Genomic DNA, 25665 nt, shown 5'->3' on the forward strand with positions numbered 1-25665 from the left:
TATCTAATTATTCCATACAAAAATAATTTCATACGAGTCTTTGTTTCAATATTTTGTAAAATGACTAATCCAACAAAAAGTACTTATTAGAAAAAGTAGGTGGGTAAGTGAATCAACCCGATAGATTCGGGTTAAACTAGGTGGGTTGGTGAGTCAACCCACATCACCACACGTTCAATTTGGATGAGTCCGACTCAAAATTGACCTATATCCAAATTTTAAAAAAAAAATCAATCCAATTCGACTCGAACCTTTGGTAGGATAGGTTAACTCAGGTTCCAACCCATTTTGATATCACTATCTAAAATTCAAGTTAAGTTAATTGATTCAATCAAGCATTCCACATAGTATATTTACTTGGATTGTGTTAATTGGATTATCTAATATAAAGTAGTATAATATAAAATAGTATATGGTTGAATATAAGAACAATATTAGGTTGTGACATTAGAACACTATTGAAACAATAGCTGTTGGGAAACAGCGGTACTTGTTCCCTCCTCTGTAAACCCCAAAATGGGAACTATGCGGAAGCGTAAAAAATGAAGTGTAAATGAAAGTGTAGACGTAGGGAAAAATAACACCGGAATTTTAACGTGGAAAATCCTCTCGGAAAAAACCACGGGACCTAGTCCAGAAAAATATCTCCACTATGAAAGTAGGATTACAGTGTTTCTCTCACTCTCTGAGGATCTCTCAATAAATCTCACCCTCTCGGATGATATACAAAACTCTCACTTTCACACTCACAGTATCTTCTATTGTACTGTGTCTACACCTATCGGTATTTCTCTCACACACAAAAAACTCTATTTCTCTCCTTCACCGTGACTCTCTTTTCTTCACGGTGGGTTTCTCTTCTTCTCTGTTTGTTGGTGTGTGGCTTCACTTCCTTTGCTTCTCAATTTATGGAATTGAGAAAGTGCAAGTGTCCAAATAAGAAGATGGTAATGGTGCACTCATTTTCCGTAAAATAAGCAAGGTGGGAGACAACTTCATTTGGCTTCAACTTTCGGTGGAGTGGTAGTGAGAAAGTGGAGGGTCCCATTTTTGTTTTATTCCAACAATAGCCAATGGGTAAATAAAAGGAGAGTTACGTGCGGTGAATGAATTATTTTTCTCTTAAGCCATTATAATATTTAAAAAAAAGAAGAATGTATTTATGCATAATTTTCATGTATTTAAAGTGATGTCATGTTGGATATCCTATATCAACAAATGTCAAATGAATTATTAATTTATTAGATTCACTAACTTAATCGAGAAAAGAAAAAACATTTTTCTTTATGTACTCCAGCCTATTATACAATTTAAAATTATACAATCCTTTACATCAAGTTTTAGGAGGGAAATAGAAGGGGATAGATAGACACAAACTATGAACACCTCGAGTGACAAAAGAAAAAAAAAAGTCTCGAGAAAGTGAAGAAAAGAGCAATTAGTGTATCTGTGCAACTCTATCCAAAAAAGCTAACTTGGAGAAAATGTTTTATTCTACATCTCATATATTTGAAGTTGCCTATGTTGTTTAGCTAAGTACTTGTTGGAGTTTTCTTGTGTTATTATGCTTCTTGGTGAAGAGAATATTTTTCTGGTAGATTCTTGAAAATTTTAAGAGAATTTCTGGTATATCTATTAATTATTATTAGTAGAAGATTTTACTAAATTAGGTCTCATGGAGTTTTTCTCCATGTTGATGTTTTCTCACATTAAAACTTTGGTGTTTATTGGGTTCTCTGTTCTTTACTTTGTGTATCTTATTGTTTTGCATATTATTTATATGCAGAAGATTTGATCTGGTTTTGCTTTTAGTTGTCATTTGTTATTTTTTTTATCTTCCCAAAAGCTAGAGATAAGGAAGATTTGTAGTATGTATGATGGATATATATGACCCAACGTGATTAACTAATGTTATGACGAATTTAAGATATATATATATATATATAATTACGTAAGAAAGCTAGTTTTTAACAAGACCTTAATCAAAAATATAAATTTAACTTTGAATAATTTTATGATTTTAAATTCTTGTGTAAATCAACAAGTTTAATAATCAAGATAAATGAATCGTATTATAACAAATATAGTAAAAATACTAAAAAATATTGACATTTTATTAATAAGTTAATCTACTACACATAAAAGGTTTTTTTTTTGCCTTTATAATCAAGGAAGTCACTACTATAAAAGTTTAGATTTGATATTAGGTAGGCCTAATGATGTAATGTAAGTTAAATGATAGGTCACTTTTCTGATTCAAAACATTACAAGTAAACTCTATTAATATTCTTGAAAACAAATCATTGTCCACGACCTCTCTATAGGTATCTTTGAAATAAATTTTAAAAATGATTTAGTAACGTGAATCAGATTGTAAGAATGCGTGGTTTTCAGTATTGTAAATGTTAAAAAGCAAATGATGCGATTAGAGAAGCAGAAATTAAGAATTGTCTATAATACTAGTGAAGCTTCAAAAAGAAAGGGAGTACACAGAGAATTCACTGCCTACGCGGCCTTTTCCCCTTCTCACAACTTCAACTATCAAAACCTTGCTAGTCATCAATAGCTAAGATAAAAAATGAAAAATAGCAAACCAAAAGGCCTTCCTTCAAACAATTTCATTTTTCATGAACAAGGGGGCTATACTCAGGGTACCACATATTGCCTCGCACATACTCCACAGTATCTTCCTGCAACCAAACCAACAAGCATCAGTTACCAGCAGCAGAATATACATCATACCAAGTTGCCATCGACATGCTGAGAACTAAAGCACAAAATATGGGAACTAGTCAATTTGCAATATTTAGACGCAAACTGCAACTGTATTTAATCTTCAAAACTTCACTATCCGCTCACACCATGCAAAATTAACAATACACTCAACCAGAATATGAGAAATCTGAAATTTCCATACTTTTGACATGTTTGCTAGTTCTCTCAACCCTATATCACCATGTCCTTCAGCCTGATTTTCTGCAACCGCAGCACCAATAACAGCAGCTCCAACCTCAGCTGTAACATTCCGAATACTGCCAAACAAGGTACCATTCGATTACAGAAGGCCACAATGAACATCTTTGTTAAGAGATCAGTAAACCAAAACTATATTGTTAGATTTAGTACCGTACATGGCATCCAAATCCAATATACATTCCAAGAATCAGTTTTAGTGTCTATACAGATTAAATTTTAATTCTCATAGTGGTTCAGAAAGGATCCATGGAAAAGGAGAGGAGAGCCGTGAGAAAATGAAAACAAGTCGTAACAAGGAAAAAAAGGAACGTTACCAGTCAATAGATGGAAACAAGATTCCTTTTTGGACCTCCTCATCTGTCATATATGAAGCAAGGCTGAGAGGATAGCAGCAAGTTAGTAATGTATTTAAAAAGGCCCAAAGTGGCATCTCATCAGGGGGGAAGTTATTTATTAATGAGCGGCAATGTACACCCAGAAAACGTATTAAGCTTTTTAAAGTAGGCACAGAACAGATAAAATGATTTAGACAACACAGAATACAAGGTCAGACTGCTCAATTGTTATGCCTAACACGGGAGCAGCCCTACAAACATCAAGAAAATAATTCACTAAACTTCCATTGAAATCGAGTCTAATAGCTTTTGTTGGAACAAAAGAACTGTACAAATTAAATATACCATTCAGCTGCTGCTCGCAACATTTCGTCTGTTATATGACGAGCACCGGATAGAAGTGTACCCAAACCAATCCTGAATGAAATGTTGCAGTATAATTACGCCAATGTTTCCACTGAGTGCATGATTTGTGAAAAAAATAAATATAGAGCCACAAAGGCACGCTTACCCTGGGAATAGGTACATATTGTTGGCTTGATTGACATGGCCAACTTCATTTCCTGTACAAAAATTCATTTGGAGGCTATGGTAAAACATAATATTGAAATGAACGTCAAAAATGTAAAGAAACAAGATTCTTCCTACGACAAAAAGCCTCCGCGGCTTCGAACTTGACAAGCATACTTCCAAAACCAATTAATCATATTACAGAATGATAATTACCGAGATCTACATCGTCAAAAGGGCTTCCACTTGCAAAAACGATATTTTTTCCAGCGTGACTGAAAGCTTCAATAGCAGTGCACTCAGCTGTCCCAGTGACAACGAAACAAGTGTCAAAATGAAAAACATGGACATAATTAAGCAATTGTCCGTACTGAATAAGCCTTGTACAAACAAACCATTCACGGTGGGATTAGACATTGCAAAGATAGCAGGTTTTGTTGAAGCAGATTCTCTCATTGCCTTGAGCACCTGAGTTGAATCTCAACCATTAAATTGAAGAAAACCAATTACAATAAAATGAAGGAAGCAGAACCCAAAGATATTAAAACAAGAAATCTTTTCAAAGCATGTGTATTTCACTTAATCAAATATACTTCACTGAGGAATAAACATAAGGTAATTACCTCCGTGTCAAAAACACCACCAACTCCAGACAATCCAAGTAGCACGTGTGGCTTAACCTTCTTAACCTAAGGACCATTAGGTTCAACAAATGAAATATGGATATCAATTAGAATGCATATTTTTTATTCTTCATAAGTATTATTTAATTTACTCTTACACAAAAATAATTGTTCATTATGATATAAATGTAAAATAAATAACATATCGAAGTGAATGAAGTTTTTCTCAAACAAATTCCGTAGCATTTACCACTTCAATTATACTAGCACCCTCTGTAAGCCCTTCAAGATCTCTTGGATTTTTGGCAAATGGAACAGCAGCTGGATCTAGATTGCTCCTTTCCGTGGTGACAAGACCCTACATTCAACAATCACATCATTATTAAAGATTATCATAATAAAAATAGAAAAAATATGCATGCACAGAAATAACAGAATCCAAAAGAGGATGTCAAAAAGAAAATATGTATGACGATGTTAGTCATATAAATGAAGAGAATTTAAGACAGAATATGAAAATAAAAAATGAAGATATTTGGATAAAAAAAAGTTGAGTCAAAATCACGAGGGATCCAGATAATATATTATTACGAATACAATTTTTATTTGAGTTGCAACTTAAAGCACACTGAAAGCAAAGAGCATGAAAGCATACATTTTTATCAATTAAAAAAAACGGGCTGTTAGCAGTGGCCGCAGTTCCACTGCCCCCTGACATTCTTGAAACAGCCTGGGCAGCCATCTTAAGAACACCAAGCCCTGCACTGCCCATCAGGCAAAAAAGTGTCACGTATAACAGAATTTTGGCAGCAAGATTTAAGCAGAAAATAATAATATAAGGAGCATGATAGAACAACGAAACAAACTGGATACCCAACAAAGATACATCAAAATTAGTTTTGCAAGTACCTCCCTGCTCCAACAACAACTATCTTTTGTTTCAAAAAATCAGACAATGGTCGACCTTGGGATCTTATAGTTCCCAATAGCCCAGCAAGTGCAACACCGGCGGTGCCCTATTAAACAATGGAAATGAAGAAAAAATGCACGTTTTAGAAGTCACTTCAAGAAAATAACGCATTACTTAGCACCTTGAACATTTTAAATGTAACAAAATATAATATCACTTTCTTACCTGTATATCATCATTAAACATGCAAAACCTTTGTCTATATCGTTTAAGGGTTTCAAAAGCCCACTTCATTTGGAAATCCTCAAACTGAAAAAATAAGCTAATCATCCGGTTACTAGATAAGTAAATTATAAACTGAACAGAGAGAAAAACGTTGTAAAAGAAAAGCAAACCTGAACAATAGCCTTAGGCCATCGAGCGTGTACAGCTTCCATGAATTCATCAACAATCGATAGATACTCTTCACCTTCCAACCTAGGCTGTCGAACTCCTAAATCTGACAAACGAGAATCATGTCAGAATACAGTAACTTTCATGATGTCAAATACGTGGAATTACCATATTATCTTTTTGTATGCTCAAGAGATCAAGAATGTCAAAGTAATTGAAAAATCCCACTCCAACTCATCATTGGAGCATAATATAATTAGATAAACTTAGCTAAATAAAGCAGAAAAGCCATTCATTAGTTACAAGATTATATTACTCAACCACAAAATCTAGGATACTGGAAAACATGACATCTTCCTCACTTTACAAAGCAAACATACCCATGTAAATGAAAAAGTGAGACAAACAACAACCATAGAAATGAGGAGCAGAATTGAGTTATACTCACAAAGGGGATCTTTGAGTAGCTTTTCATTGTTTGTACCAACATCTAACATAACTGGAAGTATCTGAAACAAGTGGAAAAAACAGCATACTGTACAAGTTAAATCAGAGTTACTAACTTTACCAAGTAGCAGTTAAAAAGTAAAGAAAATAAAAATTACAAGTTTATAACAAAAGATCTCTTAGACAAACTTCTCCATAAACACTCTTAAGAGAGAAAAATAAGGAGAAAAATTGAAATTAGCTTCCCCATAAGCTAATTTGTAGAAGTTTTTTTATAGAACTTTTCTAAACTAATTCTTTTAAAATTGTAGATAAATTAATTTTAGATTATAGAGAAGTCCGTTTCATTTTTTTTTCTCCTAAAAGTACTTGCGGAGAAACTCATCTAAACAAACCCAAAGTCAAGATTTATGAACTCATTTCCAGTTCATTTGTTGATTACGAGTAATTGTACAAGATAAACGTACAAATATTAAACATAAACAAAATTAGATTTATTCAGCATCATAAAACAGTTAACAACCCAACCCACCGTACAAAAATTCAAGTATCCATTTCACTAAAGAAAAAAATCTCAGTCCTGGGCCACCAGTAACACATGATGAGTCCAAGTTATGAGGAAATTCAAGATACAAAGAGAAAGGAAGGGGAAAACATACTTTTCGTGGGTTGATACCAGCAGCAGCAACATACATGTCAAGTTTTCCAATAGGTATTCCTATGCCCTGAACGCCAAGGTCACCCAAGCCAAGAATACGGCTACCATCTGTCAGGACAATCATGTCTACCTGAACCAAGGAAACAAGATGATTATAATTTATAACCAATGATATATCATGTCAGGGAGAAATTTTGACCCACGTAACCGAAAAGTTCCTAAATTTTCGCAATGCATGTAAATAGTTGAACTGTACCCAGTTACCCGAACATTTATCATTGAAGTCGGGTAAAGTGAGAAAACACGAAGTAACCACAATCACAACTAAATACCAAAATCACAAGAAAAAATCAGTAAAAAACTAAAACAATTATCAATTTCATGCAAGGCACATAATATGAAACCATAGAAATAGTGTCACTTAACGACGACGAAACAAATATAATATACTCACCCTCATGAGCTACCTATTTAGGAGGGAGAATCGAATATTTAAATACTCCACTCAAGATCCCATACTTTCTTGATGAGAGTTAGGCACCCCATGATACCCAGGTTCTTATAAACGTTCTAGATTATTCTATTTTTTCAACTGCCTCCCCTCTGTTTTATAAACCTAATACCTACGTAGACCTCCCTCTAACGAGAAAATACACTAATATTCTTGTCCAAGAAAAGTCATCTTTGACACTAATGAAACAATAAATGGACCCTCACAAGATGAAACTACTTCGGGTCCCTGACAAATCTGTCAATTTTTTACACACAATTTTTTCAACAAAACTAAAAATACAGCAATATCCATGAAGTTGAATTCCAGTTTATCCCTCAGGGCGTACAAATATACTAAACTCGGCGACATAATTAGAGAATTCCAGTAAGTACAGAATTCACCAAGTTTCAATAATTTTAACCCTTGCATGTCAAAACCTTAAGAAAGCTGTATGGATTATAAGGGAAGAATGAAAAATAAAAGTCACTTCCATTTTCTATCATGAAGGAAAAGAAAAGGAAGGCAGAATTTTACCAAGACGAGTTCAATACCTCGTCAGCAGGCCAGTTATAGATCATTGACATCATCTCTCCTTTATCTTTGACACTAAAATACATACCCCGCGGGCGTCTAAATAACCCTGAATAATTTTCACACACTAATCCAACCGTAGGAGTATATATTATAGGAGCAAACTCTTTGATGTTACGGATAAGAACCTGAGATAGAAAAGGGTAAGCAAGATAAAAAGCACATAATAATAATAATAATAATAACCTTTGTAATATATTGTCATATCCGAAAGGCAACTTCATCATCAAACTTACTCGGTAATACAGAATCTCATTCCTGTCATGCAATCTATTTAAGATCCTCCATTTGGATAAGGCAACAAATTTATCTGATTGGCCCCGTGTATTCTTCTCCAAAGATCTATAAGAATCCACTGAAAAATAATAATATATTAATATAATCAAAGAAGAAGCAAACATGAAGCCAAACACACATGCGGAGTCTAAAGATGAGCAAGCAATAATTCCTGAGACTGAAGAACATATGCACATAGCATGAAACGGTTAGGTTTAAAACTTACTAAACCGATCATATTGATGCTCAAATGAAATGACACGAGGTGGAAGAAGGCCCCGAAGTCCCAATCGATCCCTTTCAGTTATGGGAAACCCAGTATCCTACACATAAAAAATTAATTAAGTAAATGAAGTTTTAGAATCCCAGACAGTGATCAAGCACAGCAGAGAATAGCTTCGATTTTTAATGTAAGAGATGGTAAACATAATATATTTATATCAATGAAAAGCATCTTTTAATGAATCCATATTATGCATCTACCCGAACTAACTCAAAACAGATACCACCAAAATATCAATAACGAATTTTCTCCACTTTAGATTCTACATTTCATGCATGTCACACGAGGCTCCCGATTACACACTTTCTACATAAACAAAAAAAAATTACAGAGCTACAAATTTATACGAAAAACGCATTTGGAATGTTACTCAAATTATGTTTAATACAACCTATCTGACTTAATTTAGCGTCCTCTAAAACTAAAACAGTAACAATAAAATAATTAAATATTCACTTTCAACCTTTCTAAAAAAAAGCATGTATGGGGAAAAAATTATGAGATGCTCTGATTCATATGGTCTGGTCCATTCTTAACGTGACACTTTTCAAATTGTAGGAAAAATTAACAACACCAAATTATAAGTGCTGATCCTGAACCGCTTAACAATAACTTCATCTTGTTACGTATAATGCTATTAGATAAAAATATTCTCCTTTGCACCTATAAACTCAAGGTTCAAACTCAGAATCACTCGTTAAATTGAAACAACTCCACACAAGTTGATGCAGTGGTCTTCTTAAAATAATTATATTGTATGAAAATATAATAATCAATCGCTTCCATCTCTTTTCAGGTTAAAGCTTGTTTCCTTTCAACCAAATAAACTACACTAACAAACAAACAAATTCACCAACACAAAAAAAAAACATTAAATAAATAAATAAAAAACAAAGTTAGCGAAGTGAAAAACAGTGTCTATCGAAAAACAGTGCGAACCTTGTTGAACCACGGATCATGGAGGATATCAGTGCCCCGCTTGTGGACCTTGCACGGCCCGGGAATCGCCGTGGAGAATCGCCGTGATCTGGACGCCGCGAATCGCACAACCTTCCACATTCTTGTAAATCGAAATCAAAATCAAATGCAGCACCCAACAGCACCACCTATAACACTACGATTAAGCGAACTTAAAAGAAATTTGGATTTGGTTTTGTCTTTATGAGCTGCGAGAAGCGCATTTTCTACGAAGGAGGAGAGAACGATGTCGTTTGTGAGGTGCGGATTGAGGAAGGTGGAAACGAGCGCCAGGGTATTTATAGCGTCAGGAGCTTTCTCTCTCTAGCTTTCTCTCTCCTATGTTTGTTTCCGAGAGTTGAAACAGTTTGAAGCAGTTGGTGTTGCAGGTGCTACTACCCAATGAATTCGGGCAGTGTGGGATGGACAGTTACAGAAGGAAAATCTGCCCCGGAGAGATTCGGGCAGGGATGCCCAAAGATAGCGACTAGCTTAACTCGGATGAATAAAACACGTGGACTATTTTCTTTATTACCCAAAAAAAGTGTTTTATTTATATCCAAGGAAAAAAAGAGATTGGTGACGATGGCAATGGCAAAGCTTAGTTAGTTTTGTCTATGTCGTACTTTTTGTCTTTTTCTCCATCAAATTATTTAGATTTTTTTAAACTATTTTTTAGATTCTAAATTTTTGGTTGATGAAATAATACCCATTAACCATAAAATTTAATGGTTAAAGGATGAAAAAGTTAAGGATTAATAATAGTAAAAATTCAATTTTGATTTGATTAAATATATAATTTTCACAAAATATTTGTATCTGTATCTAATTTTTAATAAGCTTTTGTGATTAGTGTATCGTATGACCATTCAGTCAATATTAGATTGGATGACCAGACAAATCATAACAACAATTATATTTATTATTTTAAGACCGAAAAGTAATAATATATATTTGGGATGATTATTCTTCAAAATAATTAGACTTAACATTGATTAACTTATGACAAAATGTAATTATTATTAAGTGAGTCATAATTAGGTCGTTAGTCTATAATTTATTTCAAAATCTATAAATAAGATAAAGAAATAAGTAATGATATTTAATACAAATTTATTACTAGAATTATCAAAATTTTACTAATTTTGACTTTTTTTACCAACTTTGACTATGATCAACCGCTAAATTAGGACAAACATTAAAACTTTCAAAACCAAGTAAACAATTAATATTGACTCTCAAAACATTAATTTTTTAATCCAAAACATAATAACATATTAATCTAATGAAAATAAAACAGTGAAAATGTATAATACTGTCCTTCATATAACATTATAGTAGTTTCTTTAAAATATGGAGACTAAATTAATTTCTCAAAGATTTATGTTCATTTTATTAGCCTACCGAATTTTATATCAACAAATGAATCTTTCAAACAATTGATTTGTTGATAGTTGTTTCTTAAAAAAATATAAATGTCACTATGTTAATCCATATATATATATATAAGACTAAAATGGCAAAAAGAGAGAATATTTGAGAATTTGAATTAGTAATTAATATTAAAGGTAAAATATTCAAATTTTCAGCAAATTGATCCTTATAGAACTAAATTGGTAATAAAAAAGAATATAATTCCATTCACTAATTTAGTGAGAAATTAAATATTAAAGAAATATATTTGGAGCAAAATTTTTAGTTATAAAATTTTTTAGAAGATTAATGTGATGACACATATAACTTTGAAAATTCAAAATGAGAATTAATATAAATATTATCATGTCACCGACCAATAAGTTGGCTTGTTAAAAGTAATGACAAATAAGTGAAAACATTATTTTTTATAATTGTCCCATCAATCTCTTTGTCGAAAACAATGTGTAAGAAAATAGATATAACACGCCACGAAACAACAAATTGACTCAATAAAAATAATTAAAAACAAATACATACAAAACATTAATGAATTCTTATAACAAAATTATGGACGAAAAGAATGACATATCACAACGAGAAAAGTTGACCAGATAAATAAAATTACCAAATACATAAAAAAACATTGACTTTTATAATTGTCCAAGCACGTTAATGCCTCTTTCACAATACCATTCTTAGGGTTTTGGATAACCCAATGATTTATTTTAAAGTTGAAAACAATTGATTTTTAAATAGTTAATCTATACAACAACTTGTATAATATAAAGTGAGGAAAAAGAAAAGTATGCGGTGTAATTAATTATATGATAGAAAGAGATAGAAAAAATAAAATATAGATGAAGTAGGTTTATTTGTGTTAAGAAATACTTTTAAGTGATTCTTATATAAGTTTAAATTGATGTGTATGTGTTTAAGGCAAAATAAAATTTATCTTTTTTTATCCATCTGCTTTTTATAATAATTAAACTTCTAGTTACTTCTTAAAAAATACATATTTTAAATAAATTTACTCAAACTTATTTAAAGTTATACTAAATCATTATTTTATTTAAAAATTTCACTAAAAAAAAAGTAAACAGACACCTTATGTCCTACAAATAATCTCATTATATGTGCAAATCACTTATAATTACACTTTTAGCAAATGTGACTATTTTTAACTTTTGAAGGGAAGTTTTTGCCACAGTTTATGTTACTAACAAATTCAGTATGAAATAGTTAAATGTTGTAATAGAAAGTTGTGTGGAACAGTAACATGGTTTTATTTTTTTAACTTTTTCATTTGTTTGAATGGTTGTTGCTCTGATTGTATGTCATTTCCTTGTGGTTAAGTTTGACAGGCTAAAAGTGAGCATGTGAGTTTAAGTTTTAGGAAGTGGTGTTGAGAATATGCCATGTCCACATTAGATGGCCAACAATAGCAATACTACCTTCTAATGAAACTGGTCCCCTCCACAAGCACATGCTCAGCAAACTAAACCAGTGGTCTCTCAAAACAACACAGACAACAGTAATATTTGTTGTCAGAATACATTCTTCATGTTCCTTTTCAAGTGGTTAAAATTTCTCTCCATAGAATAAAACCCATTTTTCTCTTTCCATATTAGCAAGAGAATATGGTTCAAGCGGATGAGTCTGTGAATGAAAAAATGAATGCTAAAGAGGATATTATCTACTTGGACTAAGTTTAATAAGAGCAGGTAAAAAATACTAAGAAATTGACAGGCTTGCAATGGATGGATATAGCTTGATCTTTCTAAACCTTGGAATCAAATCTGTTCATTCTATTATTTTATGACTTTCAACTCATTCGTTCAGTTGGCAACTGGGTATTCATTATTTGGCGATAGCATCGTAGAAGAACCAAAGTTGTTCACGACTTCACTGACTAGATTACACGTGTACTTATGCAAATACCTCAGATTGTTTTTCATAATACATACTTGGGTATTTCTAAATTTGAGAAACCTGTAACATAACAAAGCCAGTGCTTTATGCTTAGCAAGGCTATTTCTGTGCAGGCATGAATTCTAAACATCAAAATCATAATAAGGTCATGCATGCACCTAAACATAAAATTATGAATTTAAAGAAATCGATATACTTTTAAATATTCGATCGTGCAGGTTGGAATAACTTCAACTTTTCCATTAAAAACATAAAATTCTACTTTCTCTTTTTCTACATGGCATTTAAATGGGGAAAGAACTAATGCGAGAAGGTATAGGCAAATTGATAAAAGCACAATTACAATTATTACAGTAACGAGTAATATCGGTTTCAACAGGCTCTCGAATCAAAACTTCAGAAAATAGCACTTATTTAATTTCATAATTTCTAAAATGGATGTCCATCAAATATAGCCAAAAAATAATGTCACTACTTGATGCTAGATCAAAGTCTTGGATAACATCAACAACAGCAACTCTTTAAGGCTGTTCATATTCTTAGAGCATATAACAAATAATGTTTGCTTGACATGATGTGGACTCCCACACCAGTGATGCAATTGTTATTCCGTTCATTCATAATCTTTAGTTCCAAAGTTCTTGCACCAGAGTTGAGAAGGGATGGGGCGAACAGGATGATGCGGTCGTTGCTGAAAGATAAAAAAAAAAAAATTCTTAGCCAATCCATACAGTCATATAGTCAAGGTTACGAGCAAACATAAAAGAACAAATTATAAGAAATGAATAAAGTAGAAAAAAAAATGAGTACACCATATAGCATCATCCCAGCAAGGTCAACTCGAGAAAATAATTAATCTGTGCCAAGACTCACCCACCCTACCCTCACATTTACAGAAATAAAGAACAGCAACTAAAAAAGGTTGAACCAGATTCTTCCACCACTTACATAATAGAAATTCAAATCAATCATCTACTCAGGCATATCAAACTAAACCATAGGAAATTAATCAGGTTGATGCAAACGCAAAATATTAATTTTATATGCGCATAAATCTAGAACCAGAGGCATAAGATCTAAATAATGGACAAAATATGCTCCATAGTATGTAACTATCAAACACGGTTTATATGCTCAATAATTTCAAAGTATTTGATGCCCAAAAAGCATCCAAATGAAAGTGGTCAAGACAAAAAGTACACATCCAATTGTCTGTCAATTATAGAGTTAACCATAGCATCTTGAAAGTCACAGTATCAGGCTATGCTAATTAATATTAACCTTCACCTCCCCCAAATATGTTTTTCAGGCTGTTGTTCTCTGATCAGGAACACAGAATACCTGCTCAGGACAAAGCCCTACTTTATAGTTAGTTTGTGGAATCTTATAGGCTTTGTCTCTGACTAGGGAAAGTTTGAGTGTTGCTTCTGATTGGTAGCTTAAGCTGTTTGCTGTTGGAAAATGTCATCGAAAATGCTAATGCTCCTTCAGATTGGTTGTAGTGCACCTGCAGTACTAGTACCCCTACTTGTGCTGGTGCTCCTACTGTTTTGAAAGTTTAAAGTTTTAACAAAAAAATATATTTTATAGTTCCATTATTCGAGCACAAGAAATAATTGAAACCGTATGTGACACCATGTATGATTATCTCCATCCCTCACTTCTATCCTTATCTTGTGCACACATCTTAAATATTCCCCAAAATCAAAGGAGTTAACAACAGTTTCCCACGAAAGTATTGCAAAAGCATTTAGAAATTACTCATCATTGTCATCGTCTTACTACTATCTTATTTGCATTATTTTATGTGTATATATTCTAAAATATAATTTTACATCTTGTCTTGAATTATGATCTCAAATTCTAAATTTCTACCCGACGTCTAATCCAAGGAAGGGTCTACAATTTTGACAACCATGGTTAGAATATTTACAAAATGTTACACAATATCTTGATAGTATCTAGAAAAAAAAAAATTAGACCATCTTAAATTATCTCCCATGATGGTTCTCATATTTCTTTTTATTTCTTATTTTGCTTCATTATCTGATTTATGAGTCTGAATTCCTATAGAAACTAGTGTTTCATATTTTGTATCATATCATTATCATAATGCATTTACCATACAATATCTTGTATTCAGAGTCTATATCCATTACATAAAGCCAACAATTTCTACAACTAATAATAAGTTTAGCAACATATAGTAAATAGTTATCGCTAACAAGTTTAACATTATACTTTAAGTGATGTTACCAGTCTCACGCCTAAGAAACTTAGCACAACCTTGTGGAAAAGAATATAGCAACATATGCCTTTTAGAAAACTAAATAACATAATTAAAGCTAGCAGTAGAATCACCAAAAGAAAAAGGAAATGTGCTCCATGTTGAAAAAAAAATGTGAGGGAGATGATTGTTGTTATTTTCACATCAAAGTGAAACAAAACTGCCCATCTTCCCCAAATTTTTTTTTCAGGGAACTCTTCCAGGGTAATGCAAAATATGACAGCACAACACTGTTACACAAAATCCCCACCAAAACAACAGGGCCTTACTCCACCCCAGTTTATCATCCTACACCTTTTGGAATTGATTTAAACAACACTTTTTTGCATACCACACAGAAAGTAGTCTAACTCGTATTCTTTTAAAGAAGAAAAAGTTAAGGTAATAAGGATACTTGACATATACCATGAAATAATGTCCAACTTAGCACAACCGTTTGAACAGGAATATAGCTATGTATTTCTCAAAAAATTAAAATAAAGATAGTAGCAGATCACCAACTTACAATACAAAAACTCACTGACAAAAAAATTATTTGACAATTGTTTCCTCTTACGGAAAATAAAATGTAGTGGAGATGATTGTTGCTATTTTCAACTGTAAACTGAAACACAACTGCCCATCTTCCCCAAATTTATTTTGCAGGGAACACTTTCGGAATAATGCAATGATTGTAGCATAACACCATAACACAATCCCTGCCCAAAACAAAGTCCTACTTCACTATTTGGAATTGATTTAAACTCTGCATCCTTGTATACCACACAGGAAAATGAGTCTAAATGATTTCCTTTTAATTAAAGAAAAGGTCAAGAGGAATACTGGATAGATGATGACATTTGCTGACAAACTATAAAGTAACGTCCAGCTAAACACAACCTTGTGAAATGGGAAAAAACATTGTATTTCTTAAAAAAATAAAATATAAGCTAGCAAAATCACCAACAGAAAAAGAAAAGGTTTGTAATTTGTTTCCTCTTTAGGAAAAAAAATATGTAGTGGCGATGATTGTTGTTATTTTCAACAGCAAGCTGAAACACAACTGCCCATCTTCCCCAAATTTGTTTTGCAGGGAACTCTTTCGGAATAATGCAATGATTGTAGCACAACACCGATACACACAATCCCTGCCCAAAACAAAGTCCTACTTCACTATTTGGAATTGATTTAAACTCTGTATCTTTGTATTCCATACAGGAAAATGAGTTTAAATTATCTCCTTTTAATTAAAGAAAGGTTTAAGAGGAATACTGGATAGAAGACATTTAGTGAAATAAACTATATAATCCAACTAAGCACAACCTTGTGAAATGAGAAAAAGCATTGTATTTCTTAAAAAAATAAAATAAAAGCTAGTAAAATCACCAACAGAAAAAGAAAAGGTTTGTAATTTGTTTCCTCTTTCGGAAAGAAAAAAATGTTATTGTTATTTTCAACAGCAAACTGAAACACAACTGGCCAAATTTGTTTTGCAGGGAACTCTTTCAGAATAATGCAATGATTGTAGCACAACACCGATACACACAATCCCTGTGAAGAACAAAGTCCTACATCACTATTTGGAATTGATTTAAATACTGCATCTTTGTATACCACACAGGAAAATTAGTCAAAATGATATTCTTTTAATAAAGAAAAAGGTTGCGAGGAATACTGGACAGATGACATTTGCTGACATAAACTACGAAAAAATGTCCCACCTATCACAACCTTGTTTAAGGGGAAATAGCATTGTATTTCTTAAAAGAGAAATATAACAAAAGCTAGTGACAAAAGATAAAAACAATAGTGCTTAATTTGTTTCCTCTTTCGGAAAAAAAAATTGTAGTGGCGATGATTGTTGTTATTTTCAACAGCAAACTGAAACACAACTGCCCATCTTCCCCAGATTTGTTTTGGAGGGAACTCTTTTGGAACAATGCAACGATTGTAGCACAACCCCGATACACACAATCCCTGCCAGAACAAGGCCTTTCACTACCGTTTTTCAGTCTCCACTGTTCGAAATTGATTTAAACTCTGCATCTTTTTGTAACCCAGAGAAATAATAGTATACCTTATCTACTTTTAGGGGAAAAAAAAGTTAAGGGGATTACAGGATAGATGAAATTTACTGACCTATATGAAATGATATCCTTTTAAGTTTGAGATATCCATTTTGGTGAAAGGAAAAAAATATGGCCAATCTGGGCAACTATATTAGGCTAAAAAAGGGCACTCTATTCAAGGTTGATGTCTTCCTGAAACTAAGAAAAAAAGGGTGAACTCCTTAACCCCCATTATCAATAAAAACGTCGGTAAATTGACCGATAGGTATTAAGTGTCTAGCAAGAAAATAAATGAGCTCAGCCAGCTAAGTGATTGGTGAGGCCAAACTGGGGTGAACTTGCGCAAGAATTGCAAGCTATCAGAACCTAGCCAGAAAATGGAGGAGTCAAAGTGCTGAGAGGAAATGTTTGCATATGGAGAATATTCAGCTACAATTTCACCACCATTCTTACACCAATGAACACAACCTCGGCATGACAGTAGCACTATTTGCCACCATTGATAACTTAAATCGCGACACTGCGGGCTTGGGGCAACATAATCAAGAATCAATAGAATCAAAAAAAATAACATCGGAGAAAAAGTCCACAACACCATTTGAAAAATTCAATTGAAATAAAGCCACTATTGGGACAACATAATATTGCCTCATTGAACCTTATAGTTTGCAAATATATACATTACCATCCATACAATCAATCAATCAATCATCAACATATAGCCGTGAAAAATCATATAAAAATCCGTTTACTAAATCGAATCGAGGAACCAGATCGGTGTGTGCGTGTGTGTGTGTGTGTGTGTGAGAGAGAGAGAGAGAGGGACCTCAAGTTCAGCGGATTTCATGGCGATGGGGATGCAGACGAGGACGACGCCGAACATGGCAATGGCAGTGTTTCGCTTCCAGTGTTTGGGACGACAGTAAGGGCCACCTGTCATACTCCACACCTTGGTCCTGAAATCGCCGTTTCCATGGCCATGATCACCGCCTCCACCGCCCATTTCTTCCGATTCCGATTTGGTCTGGCTGAAAATTTGAAACCCTACTCACTCGCTCACTCTCTCTCTTTGGGATACACGCACGAACAAAGTTGTGAGGACAAGAGAGAGGAACCAAGGTTTCGTTTCGTTCAGGCTGAGATCCCCTGCGGGAGTGTCTAACTGCCTTATGCTACTCTCCCCTCTCTTCACCAATCAGGATAACCGTCAATTGATTAACCACGCATTTTAACTTTTCTTATTTTACAATTTTGTTCTCCTTCTCAGTAGTTTTAAATCACGGAAAAAAATAAATAAAATTTTTTGGGTATATAATTTGATTATAAATAAAATTAACATAAAAATTTATTTATTAATTTCAAAAATATATTTATAAAAATACAAATAATAAATTTTGTAAAAATACAAATAATGAAGTATATATAAAAATATATAATAGTTTTTCTAAAAATATAAAAATATAATTTTATTTTTTAGAACAAATAAGTTTAAAAATAAATTAAATAAATAAGTAAAATCATTTTTATGATAACAAAATAAATATAAATAAAAAATTAAAGGGTTAAATATGTTTTTAGTCCCTCAACGATTTTATTTTTCGTCCATCTCTCAAACTTTGGTACACTTTGATCCTTCTCCTTAAGGAAACTATAATTTTTCGTCCTCCAAAAACAACGACGTTAAAAATCCAGCTGAGGTGGCTAACTTTTGGCCACGTGTCAAGACATTTTTTCATTCTAACATTTGCCACTTTGGATTTGTTCAATGCAAGTCTCCTTCTTCGATCCACACCAGTCACCGCAGCTTCAAACCAAAATGACGTTAGTTGCCTTTCTTTTCCCCTGGGCAAAATAGGAGTCATTCCCTCTTCTTTCTCTCTTCTTTCTCTGTGAGAACAACAACACCCGCCGAGCCAACACCTACCAAGCCCCGAACCCTAGTTTGTAGCTTCGTGCATCGCTCCAACCTTTCCCCTTCATCCACGCACATGGCATGGTGGTTCTCAGATTGAACCTGCCAAGCAGGTAAAAGTGTAGACTTTTCAATCTCGTAATCTCCCATTCTCTTATCTAGCCTCCTAATTCAACTTCTTGTTAAGTGGTTTCTTTATTTTGCATATGGATGTCAACAATCAATTGATTGGGGCAGAAATTCTTTCACTAGCGGAGGCAGATGTTCCCTCTGAGGATCTTGTCTTCCACAAGTTCTACACAAACAAAATGAGCTCTACTACTAAATCGAAGAAAAAGAAAAAGAAGTCAGTTGATGAGGAGGCAGTCGAGGAGTTGTTTGATATTGATGATGGTGAGGTTGATGGTGGGGATGAAAGTGCTAATGAAGAGATAAAGAATCTGTTGGATTCTACTGATCCATCTTTGGGACCAGACACTGACTATGATTATGATGATTTGGATGAAGTTGCCGGTGAGGAAGATGATGACTTGATTGGTGATGTTAGTGATGGTGAGATGGGTATAGGGGAGGAAGATCATGCTCCAATTGACAATGTTGGCAGTGATGATAATGTTAATGCTGATGATGATGTCATTGATATTGAAATTGCAGATGTTGATGATTTGGAACCAGTCTTCTACTTTCCAACACAGTCTTCTACTTTCCAACATCATGTTCACAAGAAACCCCTTGAATACATCATTGATGAATCATTATTTTATTCACTTCATTTAGTTTATTGTGCTAGAATTAATCAGGGAATTGTGCTTAATTGTCCAGTATTTTCCCATTTTACTGAATTGAGCCTAATCCGATCAGAAATTCTTATTTTAATTAATTTGAATTATCTGAAACGAATTATTTACATTATTGAGTGTATGAAAAATTTTGGAAAATATTTTTGGACATTTAGGCTTTCTGTACAAATTCCCAATTCCTCTCGGGTAATCGTTTACAGGGGCAGAAGTGCCTAAAAGTCAGTTTTTTTGCCAATGGTGACCTGTGTTCACCTGACTGAGTACCTGTGTTGGACTTTCTGTACATATTTGCAATTCCTCTCGGGTAATCGTTTACAGGAGTGCTGTAAACGATTACCAGTGTTGCGTGAATGTTGTGTCAACTTGTGTGTCTTCGTTTGAGTTCAATTCTTATCCGTTTTGCATGCAATTTTTTTTCATAGTTTCGTCTGGATGTCTATTTTCACGTATAGTTTTTACTTTGTTCAAATTCGTTTTTTGCTGTTCCCAGTATTTATTTTACTCTCCTATGTCAGTCTAGTGATTACTGTTTGAGTGACTACTAAATTGTTTGCATTGTTTGATACTTGTGGTGGCTGGAATTGATCATTGGACGGTGCTAAGACCTCCCAACACTCAAAAGATTCAACACTCATATTGGCACATTTTATACCACATTCCAAGAAGCAAATTACGTCCACATGGATCTCCAAATGCAAGCAAGCATCATTTTTAATTGGACAAGAATAGAGTGCCACGGCTGCATGCTTTCTAATTCAGAATTTTGCAAGTAATACAACACATGGGAGCCTACACCTAGCTTTGGAAAAGAAAGAAGCCTTCACTTTGTTGAAAGAAGAGAAGCAATTTTCGTTCCTTTCTTATAAAAGCAAACGGCCATTGTGAGAATAATGGAAGGGGCCACCACTTTTGAAAACTCACGTAAGGGGAGTGGAGTTAATGAAATGCTGAATGGTTTTCTCCATTTGTTTATAAAATTGTTAGAAAACACATGGCCCCTTTTCACAAAAAGTTGATTAAACATTTGTTGAGAGTGAAGAAAACACACGGCACCTTCAAAGATGAAAAGGAACTCATGGAACAAACAAAAACAACACTCGGCCCCATATGTTGTCAAACATCAACCAAAGAGATTGGAATAGTAGTAGGAGCTACATGAAAGGTTACGTTTTAATAGAAGCTTGGATTGCAGATTTATTTTAATTCTCATCTCTTCCAATCCACACAAGTTTTGGTTCTAGATTTTCAATGGGAAGAGAAACTCATGGTTGATTCCAGTAGAAGAGAGTTTCGTTCCAGCTGTAATGTGTTAAGGGAGAAGATCACGTTCCAGCTCCTCAAAAATCCAGCAGCTTCAATGTGCTACATGCAACAGCTCATGGCCATGGCAGCAGCTTGGAATGGAAGTAGAGTCCACTTTGGTTGGAAGGAAGCGTTGTTGGCAATAAGAAGATTGGAGCAGCTGCCACCTAAAGAGGAAACCATCTTTCACACATCCAGCATAGGTAGGAGTTTACGGGAAAAGAAGGAAAGAAAGCCAAAGAATTTTTGGATGGAAGAAGGGACCACCTTTGTTAAGAAACCCACGGCCATGGACATTTATTTTTGCAGTAAGCATAACTTTAAATGGATGGAGGGGTAGCATGTTGTTACGGTTTTGAGAGGAGAGGTAATGCAGCAAGCTTACATGGTGTCACGGCCCACATGGAAAGAAAAGCTTTTGGATTTTCAATTTGGTTGTAGCATATTAGAAGCTCACGGTGCAGCAAAGAGAAGGGAGAAGGAGATGTTGAACAATCCAATAGTTTGGGAGATGAGACAAGTGAGGTAGAAAATGGAGGACCCCACCTTCTTGACTTTGGCACACCCAAGGAGCTCAATAGCTGAACATTTGACAAAAGAAATTTCTTGAAACAAGGATCTGCCAATTAGAGACAACAAACGTGAAGCTTGAAGGAATTCACGAGCTGCCAATTGGAGATAAAGCAAAACAACCAAGCTGAATTGAAGGAGGATTATACTGGAATTGGTCCAGAAAAGTGGCTATAAATTGAAAGCCAAGCAGCAGAGAAGACTATGAGATTTTAGTGTAGTTTAGGTGTAGTGTAAGAAACTCACGGTCTGGGAGGAGGCTTCTGCCTCTTCCTTTCCTTTTCCAGTTCCATTTTCAAACAGTGCAAAATGCAATTTCATTTCTGAGCGTGTAGTGTATTATGAGACAGTTTGTTAGTTTTATTTTGGAATATTATTTTCAAGTGTTAAATCTTTTAATGAATTTCATTTTCAGTTCTATGTTTTTATTTTATCTGTTGTATTTTATCGTTTAGCAGTTGTTAAATTTTGTCATTGCATTTTAATTTCAAACGTCGTTTTTAATCTGTGATAAATTTTATTTGCGATCAAGTGGTTCTATTTTTACCGTTTTCTATCTTTTAGTTTTTACCGTGGTTAAATTTTATTTCAGTGTTTTAAATTTTGTTTTATTTAATTTCCAGTTCCAATTTTATTTTACCGCATTCAACCAAAACACCAAACCCCCCCCCCCTTCGTGTTATAAATCTGAGACTGAACCACCAACATTTGGTCCTTGAGAGACGACCTAGGAGTCACTTCCTAGTTATACTGCATAATTTAATTACAATAAAATTTGTATGACCGCGACAGTCTTATCAAATTTTGGCGCCGCTGCCGGGGACCAATAACGGTTCGGTTTTAGATTTTTGTTGTATAAAGTTTTGTTCTGTTAATATGTTTGTTTTGTGTGTTTTGTCTTGTATATTTTTGTAGGCGACAATGACACCTTCAGCAAATTTTGGCGGCGTTGTCACTTCAGTTCAGGTTTCTTTTAGATTTTTACAGTGTTAATATATGTTGTGTTAATATATGTTTAGTCTTTTATATTTTTGTTGTGTTGTGTTTTGTATTATGTCTGTTAAATAAAAAAAAATTAAATTAAAAAAAAAATTAAAAAAAAAATTTATTATGTTCTGTCTTTTGTGTGCGTGTAACATGTATAAATGTGTTGTGTTTAGTGGTTGTTTTTGGAAATTTCAATTGATGTAAATATTGGTTTTCCCCATGTTATGTTTCTATATGTTTGGCTTAATCTTTGTTGATGAGGAAGTCCAAGTCTGAGACATGTTTTGCACTACACTAGAGGAGATGACAGATTCTCAAGACTGGATGTATGATTTAGTCAAGTGTCTTCCCAAATTCCTTGGGTTGGCACATGAAGATCCATACAGGCACCTCAAGGAGTTTAGCTTGGTGTGTTTGTCTATGAGGCCTGCTGGTGTTTCAAAGGAAACAGTGTTGATAAAAATGTTTCCCATGTCCCTTCAAGATGAAGCAAGAGACTGGTTCATATACCAGTATCCTTTTAATAGTTGGCAGGAAACACAACAAAAATTCTTCGACAAGTTCTTTCCAGCAGCAAAGGTGACCAGCATTAGGATGAAGATCACTGCCATTGAGCAGTTTCAAGAAGAAAGCCTGGCAGATTATTGGGAGAGGTTTAACAGGCTCTGCACAACTTGTCCAAACCACCAAATTCCAGAGCATTTGCTCTTGACTTATTTTTATGAAGGGCTCTTGGACAATGAAAGGATACTTGTGGATGCAGCTATTGGTGGATGTTGGATGGATATAACCCCAACAGAAGCGAGGAAATTGCTCTGCAAGCTGGCTGGTGAAAGTCCAATTGAGGTAGCAAAGGAAGAACCTGAGCAGCTTGTTCTGGATTCTGACACTGATAGCCCTGAGGATGCAGCTGATAACTTGGAGTTTGGTAAGAAACTTCTCAGTGAGCAAAAACAGGTTTATTCTGAACCTGAGATTCCAATTTTACCTGATTTGCCTACACATTCAAATGCATGTGATTTGACGCACATTGATTCTATAGGGTTTATGACTGATACTGATACAAATTCGATTGATCATTCTAAAATTTTTAATTCAGTGTCAGCCATTGAACCCATTGGTCAAAGTCACGTCAATATTGATTTTGAAGGAGAAATTGTGCAATCTGATGATTTTATAAAGTTAGGACTAAACTTTGATTTAACACAGTTTTCTGAAAATTTTGAATGTGATTGCGAATCTGGTTCTTGCTCCATTTGTGCTGAAATTGATTATGCATTACAGCCAAACTCTAAGTTTATTACCGATGCTATTAATTGTGAGTTTGATGACAAGGATGCAGAGTTCAAAAAGAATGCAGGTGATGACATTAAGGAATGCATGATTAATGAAGAAGAGATATTCCTGCAACAGTTTGCTGTGAGAAGAAAGAAGAAACATCTTGCTATGGATGATAAAGCTATACTGATGAAGCAGTTCCTCTTAACATTTTCTCTGCTGAATCATGTGATGGAAAGCATATCCCTGATTGTCCAAATTTGGCAACTGCCACCATAACCAGGGAAGTTTTCCTATTCCTTCTTCCCTTAATTTTCTTAGTTTATGAATTAGGGGAGAATTCTGATTTTCTTAGTTTACGACTTGTTATTTTTTTTTTTTTATATTTAAAAAAAAAAAACAAAAAAAAACAAAATTTTAAAAAAAAATGTATGTTCTCTTTCACGTGTGTTATTTTCTTAATGTATGTATTGTAAATATGTGTTTTGTCTGTTGTTTTTTTTACATTTGCGTTTTATGTGTTTTAATTTTTTGTGTTCGATATTAGGTTTTTTGTTTTGTTAAATTATGTGTTCTGTTTTTATTTATTTATTTAGTTTTTTTTTATAATAATAAAAAAAAATCAGAGAGTAAAGTTGCTGTAATAGGGCAGAGTATATAGTTTGTGCTGAAATACTAATTTGAGTGCATTTATTAATAATAAAAAAAAAACAATGCAAAAATACATAAAAACATAATAATGATGTTCGGGGTTCGATCATTTCTGATCGTTAATATTACAAACCATATAAAAAAAACATAAAAAAAATTAAAAACATAAAAACATAAAAATTAATTGTCCATATTACAGTCCTCATTAATATTCTGGCCACACTCGGCCATCAAAAACATAAAAAAAAAATAATAAGAAAATAAAAAAAAAAATTCAACGAAAGAATTGTCGAGCTGGTTGTGGTGGTCTAAGGGAGAGCTCCGTTGAGGGAGCTCTGGTACGAAAAGTCACGAGCGGAGGCGGAGGAATCTCTGTTTCTGGATCGATTATGATGGGAATGGGGAAGAGGTCCAACAGCCTCGGTGCCCTCATTATTACCCAGTCGTATTCTTTCAACCAAAAAAAAAAATGTGTTAATTTTAATAGAAAAAAAAATTCAATAAAATTGAGATCTGATGAGAGTTCTTACCATACATGTACAGCGGTAGTTGTGAAAACTGAGTGCCAGTGGGGTCTATCTCTGCTTGCCAGCGCCTGACCCGATTGCCGTGGTTGTTGAACCAGCAGTGCACGTTGTATTCGCTGGCATCTCCGAAGGTCCTTAGTCGAGACGTGATCTCGACGATTTGCGCTCGGCTTGGATGAGTGACCCCATAATTGAAGATGTTGGTCATCATCTTGACCTGATCATCTGTTGGACGCCACCGCTGACTTGTGTATCTCTCGATTTCCATCTCGCTCATCATATTCTAAAACATGGAAAAAATGAAAAAAAAAATAATAAAAGCAGAAAAACAAGAAGCATAAAAAAATTAGATTAGTTTTGTGTTTTCTTTATTTGTTCTTGTTTCCTTTTAGATTTATTTTGTCCAGTCTGTATTTGATGTTTCAGTGTCTTGTCTTTGATCTGTTTCACGGTCTTTGCAAAAGGGTCCTAAACGGATCTACGTCCAGTTGTCCAGTTGTCCTTGT

The 25665-nt window shown here is 33.9% G+C and overlaps 2 protein-coding genes and 5 non-coding genes across 9 annotated transcripts; all 7 read right to left on the bottom strand.

Annotated features, from left to right (window-relative positions):
• Positions 1-2387: 2387 nt before the first annotated feature.
• Positions 2388-9809, bottom strand: LOC108327762 (NAD-dependent malic enzyme 59 kDa isoform, mitochondrial). 3 transcript variants are annotated; one of them, XM_017561460.2, is made up of 19 exons: positions 9435-9803; positions 8439-8535; positions 8173-8291; positions 7897-8064; positions 6854-6982; positions 6196-6256; positions 5750-5853; positions 5580-5663; positions 5354-5460; positions 5100-5208; positions 4695-4802; positions 4445-4510; positions 4217-4289; positions 4038-4124; positions 3823-3874; positions 3657-3728; positions 3291-3353; positions 2918-3032; positions 2388-2690 (listed from the first exon to the last, which is right to left on the bottom strand). In XM_017561460.2, the coding sequence occupies exons 1-19, from the start codon at positions 9552-9554 to the stop codon at positions 2619-2621; spliced, it is 1806 nt and encodes a 601-aa protein (XP_017416949.1). In that variant the 5' UTR covers positions 9555-9803; the 3' UTR covers positions 2388-2618. The 3 variants fall into 3 exon arrangements, 2 of the variants coding, with proteins under 2 accessions (XP_017416949.1, XP_052729907.1); XR_008247433.1 differs by lacking the exon at positions 2388-2690 and having other exon boundaries at positions 2947-3032; positions 3291-3562; positions 9435-9809; XM_052873947.1 differs by lacking the exons at positions 7897-8064; positions 8173-8291; positions 8439-8535; positions 9435-9803 and adding an exon at positions 7307-7444.
• A 3312-nt stretch (positions 9810-13121) lies between these two features.
• Positions 13122-18314, bottom strand: LOC108326898 (uncharacterized). The gene is made up of 2 exons (XM_017560497.2): positions 17959-18314; positions 13122-13488 (listed from the first exon to the last, which is right to left on the bottom strand). The coding sequence occupies exons 1-2, from the start codon at positions 18133-18135 to the stop codon at positions 13411-13413; spliced, it is 255 nt and encodes an 84-aa protein (XP_017415986.1). The 5' UTR covers positions 18136-18314; the 3' UTR covers positions 13122-13410.
• On the bottom strand, positions 15195-15337 carry LOC128195658 (small nucleolar RNA snoR135). The gene has a single exon (XR_008247455.1). It is a non-coding gene; the product is annotated as a small nucleolar RNA snoR135 (small nucleolar RNA).
• LOC128195656 (small nucleolar RNA snoR135) lies at positions 15649-15789 on the bottom strand. The gene has a single exon (XR_008247453.1). It is a non-coding gene; the product is annotated as a small nucleolar RNA snoR135 (small nucleolar RNA).
• LOC128195655 (small nucleolar RNA snoR135) lies at positions 16076-16218 on the bottom strand. Its single transcript, XR_008247452.1, has one exon. It is a non-coding gene; the product is annotated as a small nucleolar RNA snoR135 (small nucleolar RNA).
• LOC128195659 (small nucleolar RNA snoR135) lies at positions 16498-16621 on the bottom strand. The gene has a single exon (XR_008247456.1). It is a non-coding gene; the product is annotated as a small nucleolar RNA snoR135 (small nucleolar RNA).
• On the bottom strand, positions 16905-17047 carry LOC128195657 (small nucleolar RNA snoR135). The gene has a single exon (XR_008247454.1). It is a non-coding gene; the product is annotated as a small nucleolar RNA snoR135 (small nucleolar RNA).
• Positions 18315-25665: the final 7351 nt, after the last annotated feature.

Source organism: Vigna angularis, chromosome 2, assembly GCF_016808095.1.
Source record: "Vigna angularis cultivar LongXiaoDou No.4 chromosome 2, ASM1680809v1, whole genome shotgun sequence".
Lineage (NCBI taxonomy): Eukaryota > Viridiplantae > Streptophyta > Magnoliopsida > Fabales > Fabaceae > Vigna > Vigna angularis.

What these genes read in the sequence shown, in the direction of transcription:
- LOC108327762 (XM_017561460.2), bottom strand. Translation starts at nt 9,554, where the DNA reads ATGTGGAAGGTTGTGCGATTCGCGGCGTCCAGATCACGGCGATTCTCC. An exon ending in TTTTGACGATGTAGATCTCG is followed by an intron (nt 3,875 to 4,037) that starts GTAATTATCATT and finishes ATTTTTGTACAG; the next exon opens with GAAATGAAGTTGGCCATGTC. An exon ending in AATATGTACCTATTCCCAGG is followed by an intron (nt 3,729 to 3,822) that starts GTAAGCGTGCCT and finishes CATTTCATTCAG; the next exon opens with GATTGGTTTGGGTACACTTC.
- LOC108326898 (XM_017560497.2), bottom strand. Translation starts at nt 18,135, where the DNA reads ATGGGCGGTGGAGGCGGTGATCATGGCCATGGAAACGGCGATTTCAGG. An exon ending in TGAAATCCGCTGAACTTGAG is followed by an intron (nt 13,489 to 17,958) that starts GTCCCTCTCTCT and finishes TTTATCTTTCAG; the next exon opens with CAACGACCGCATCATCCTGT.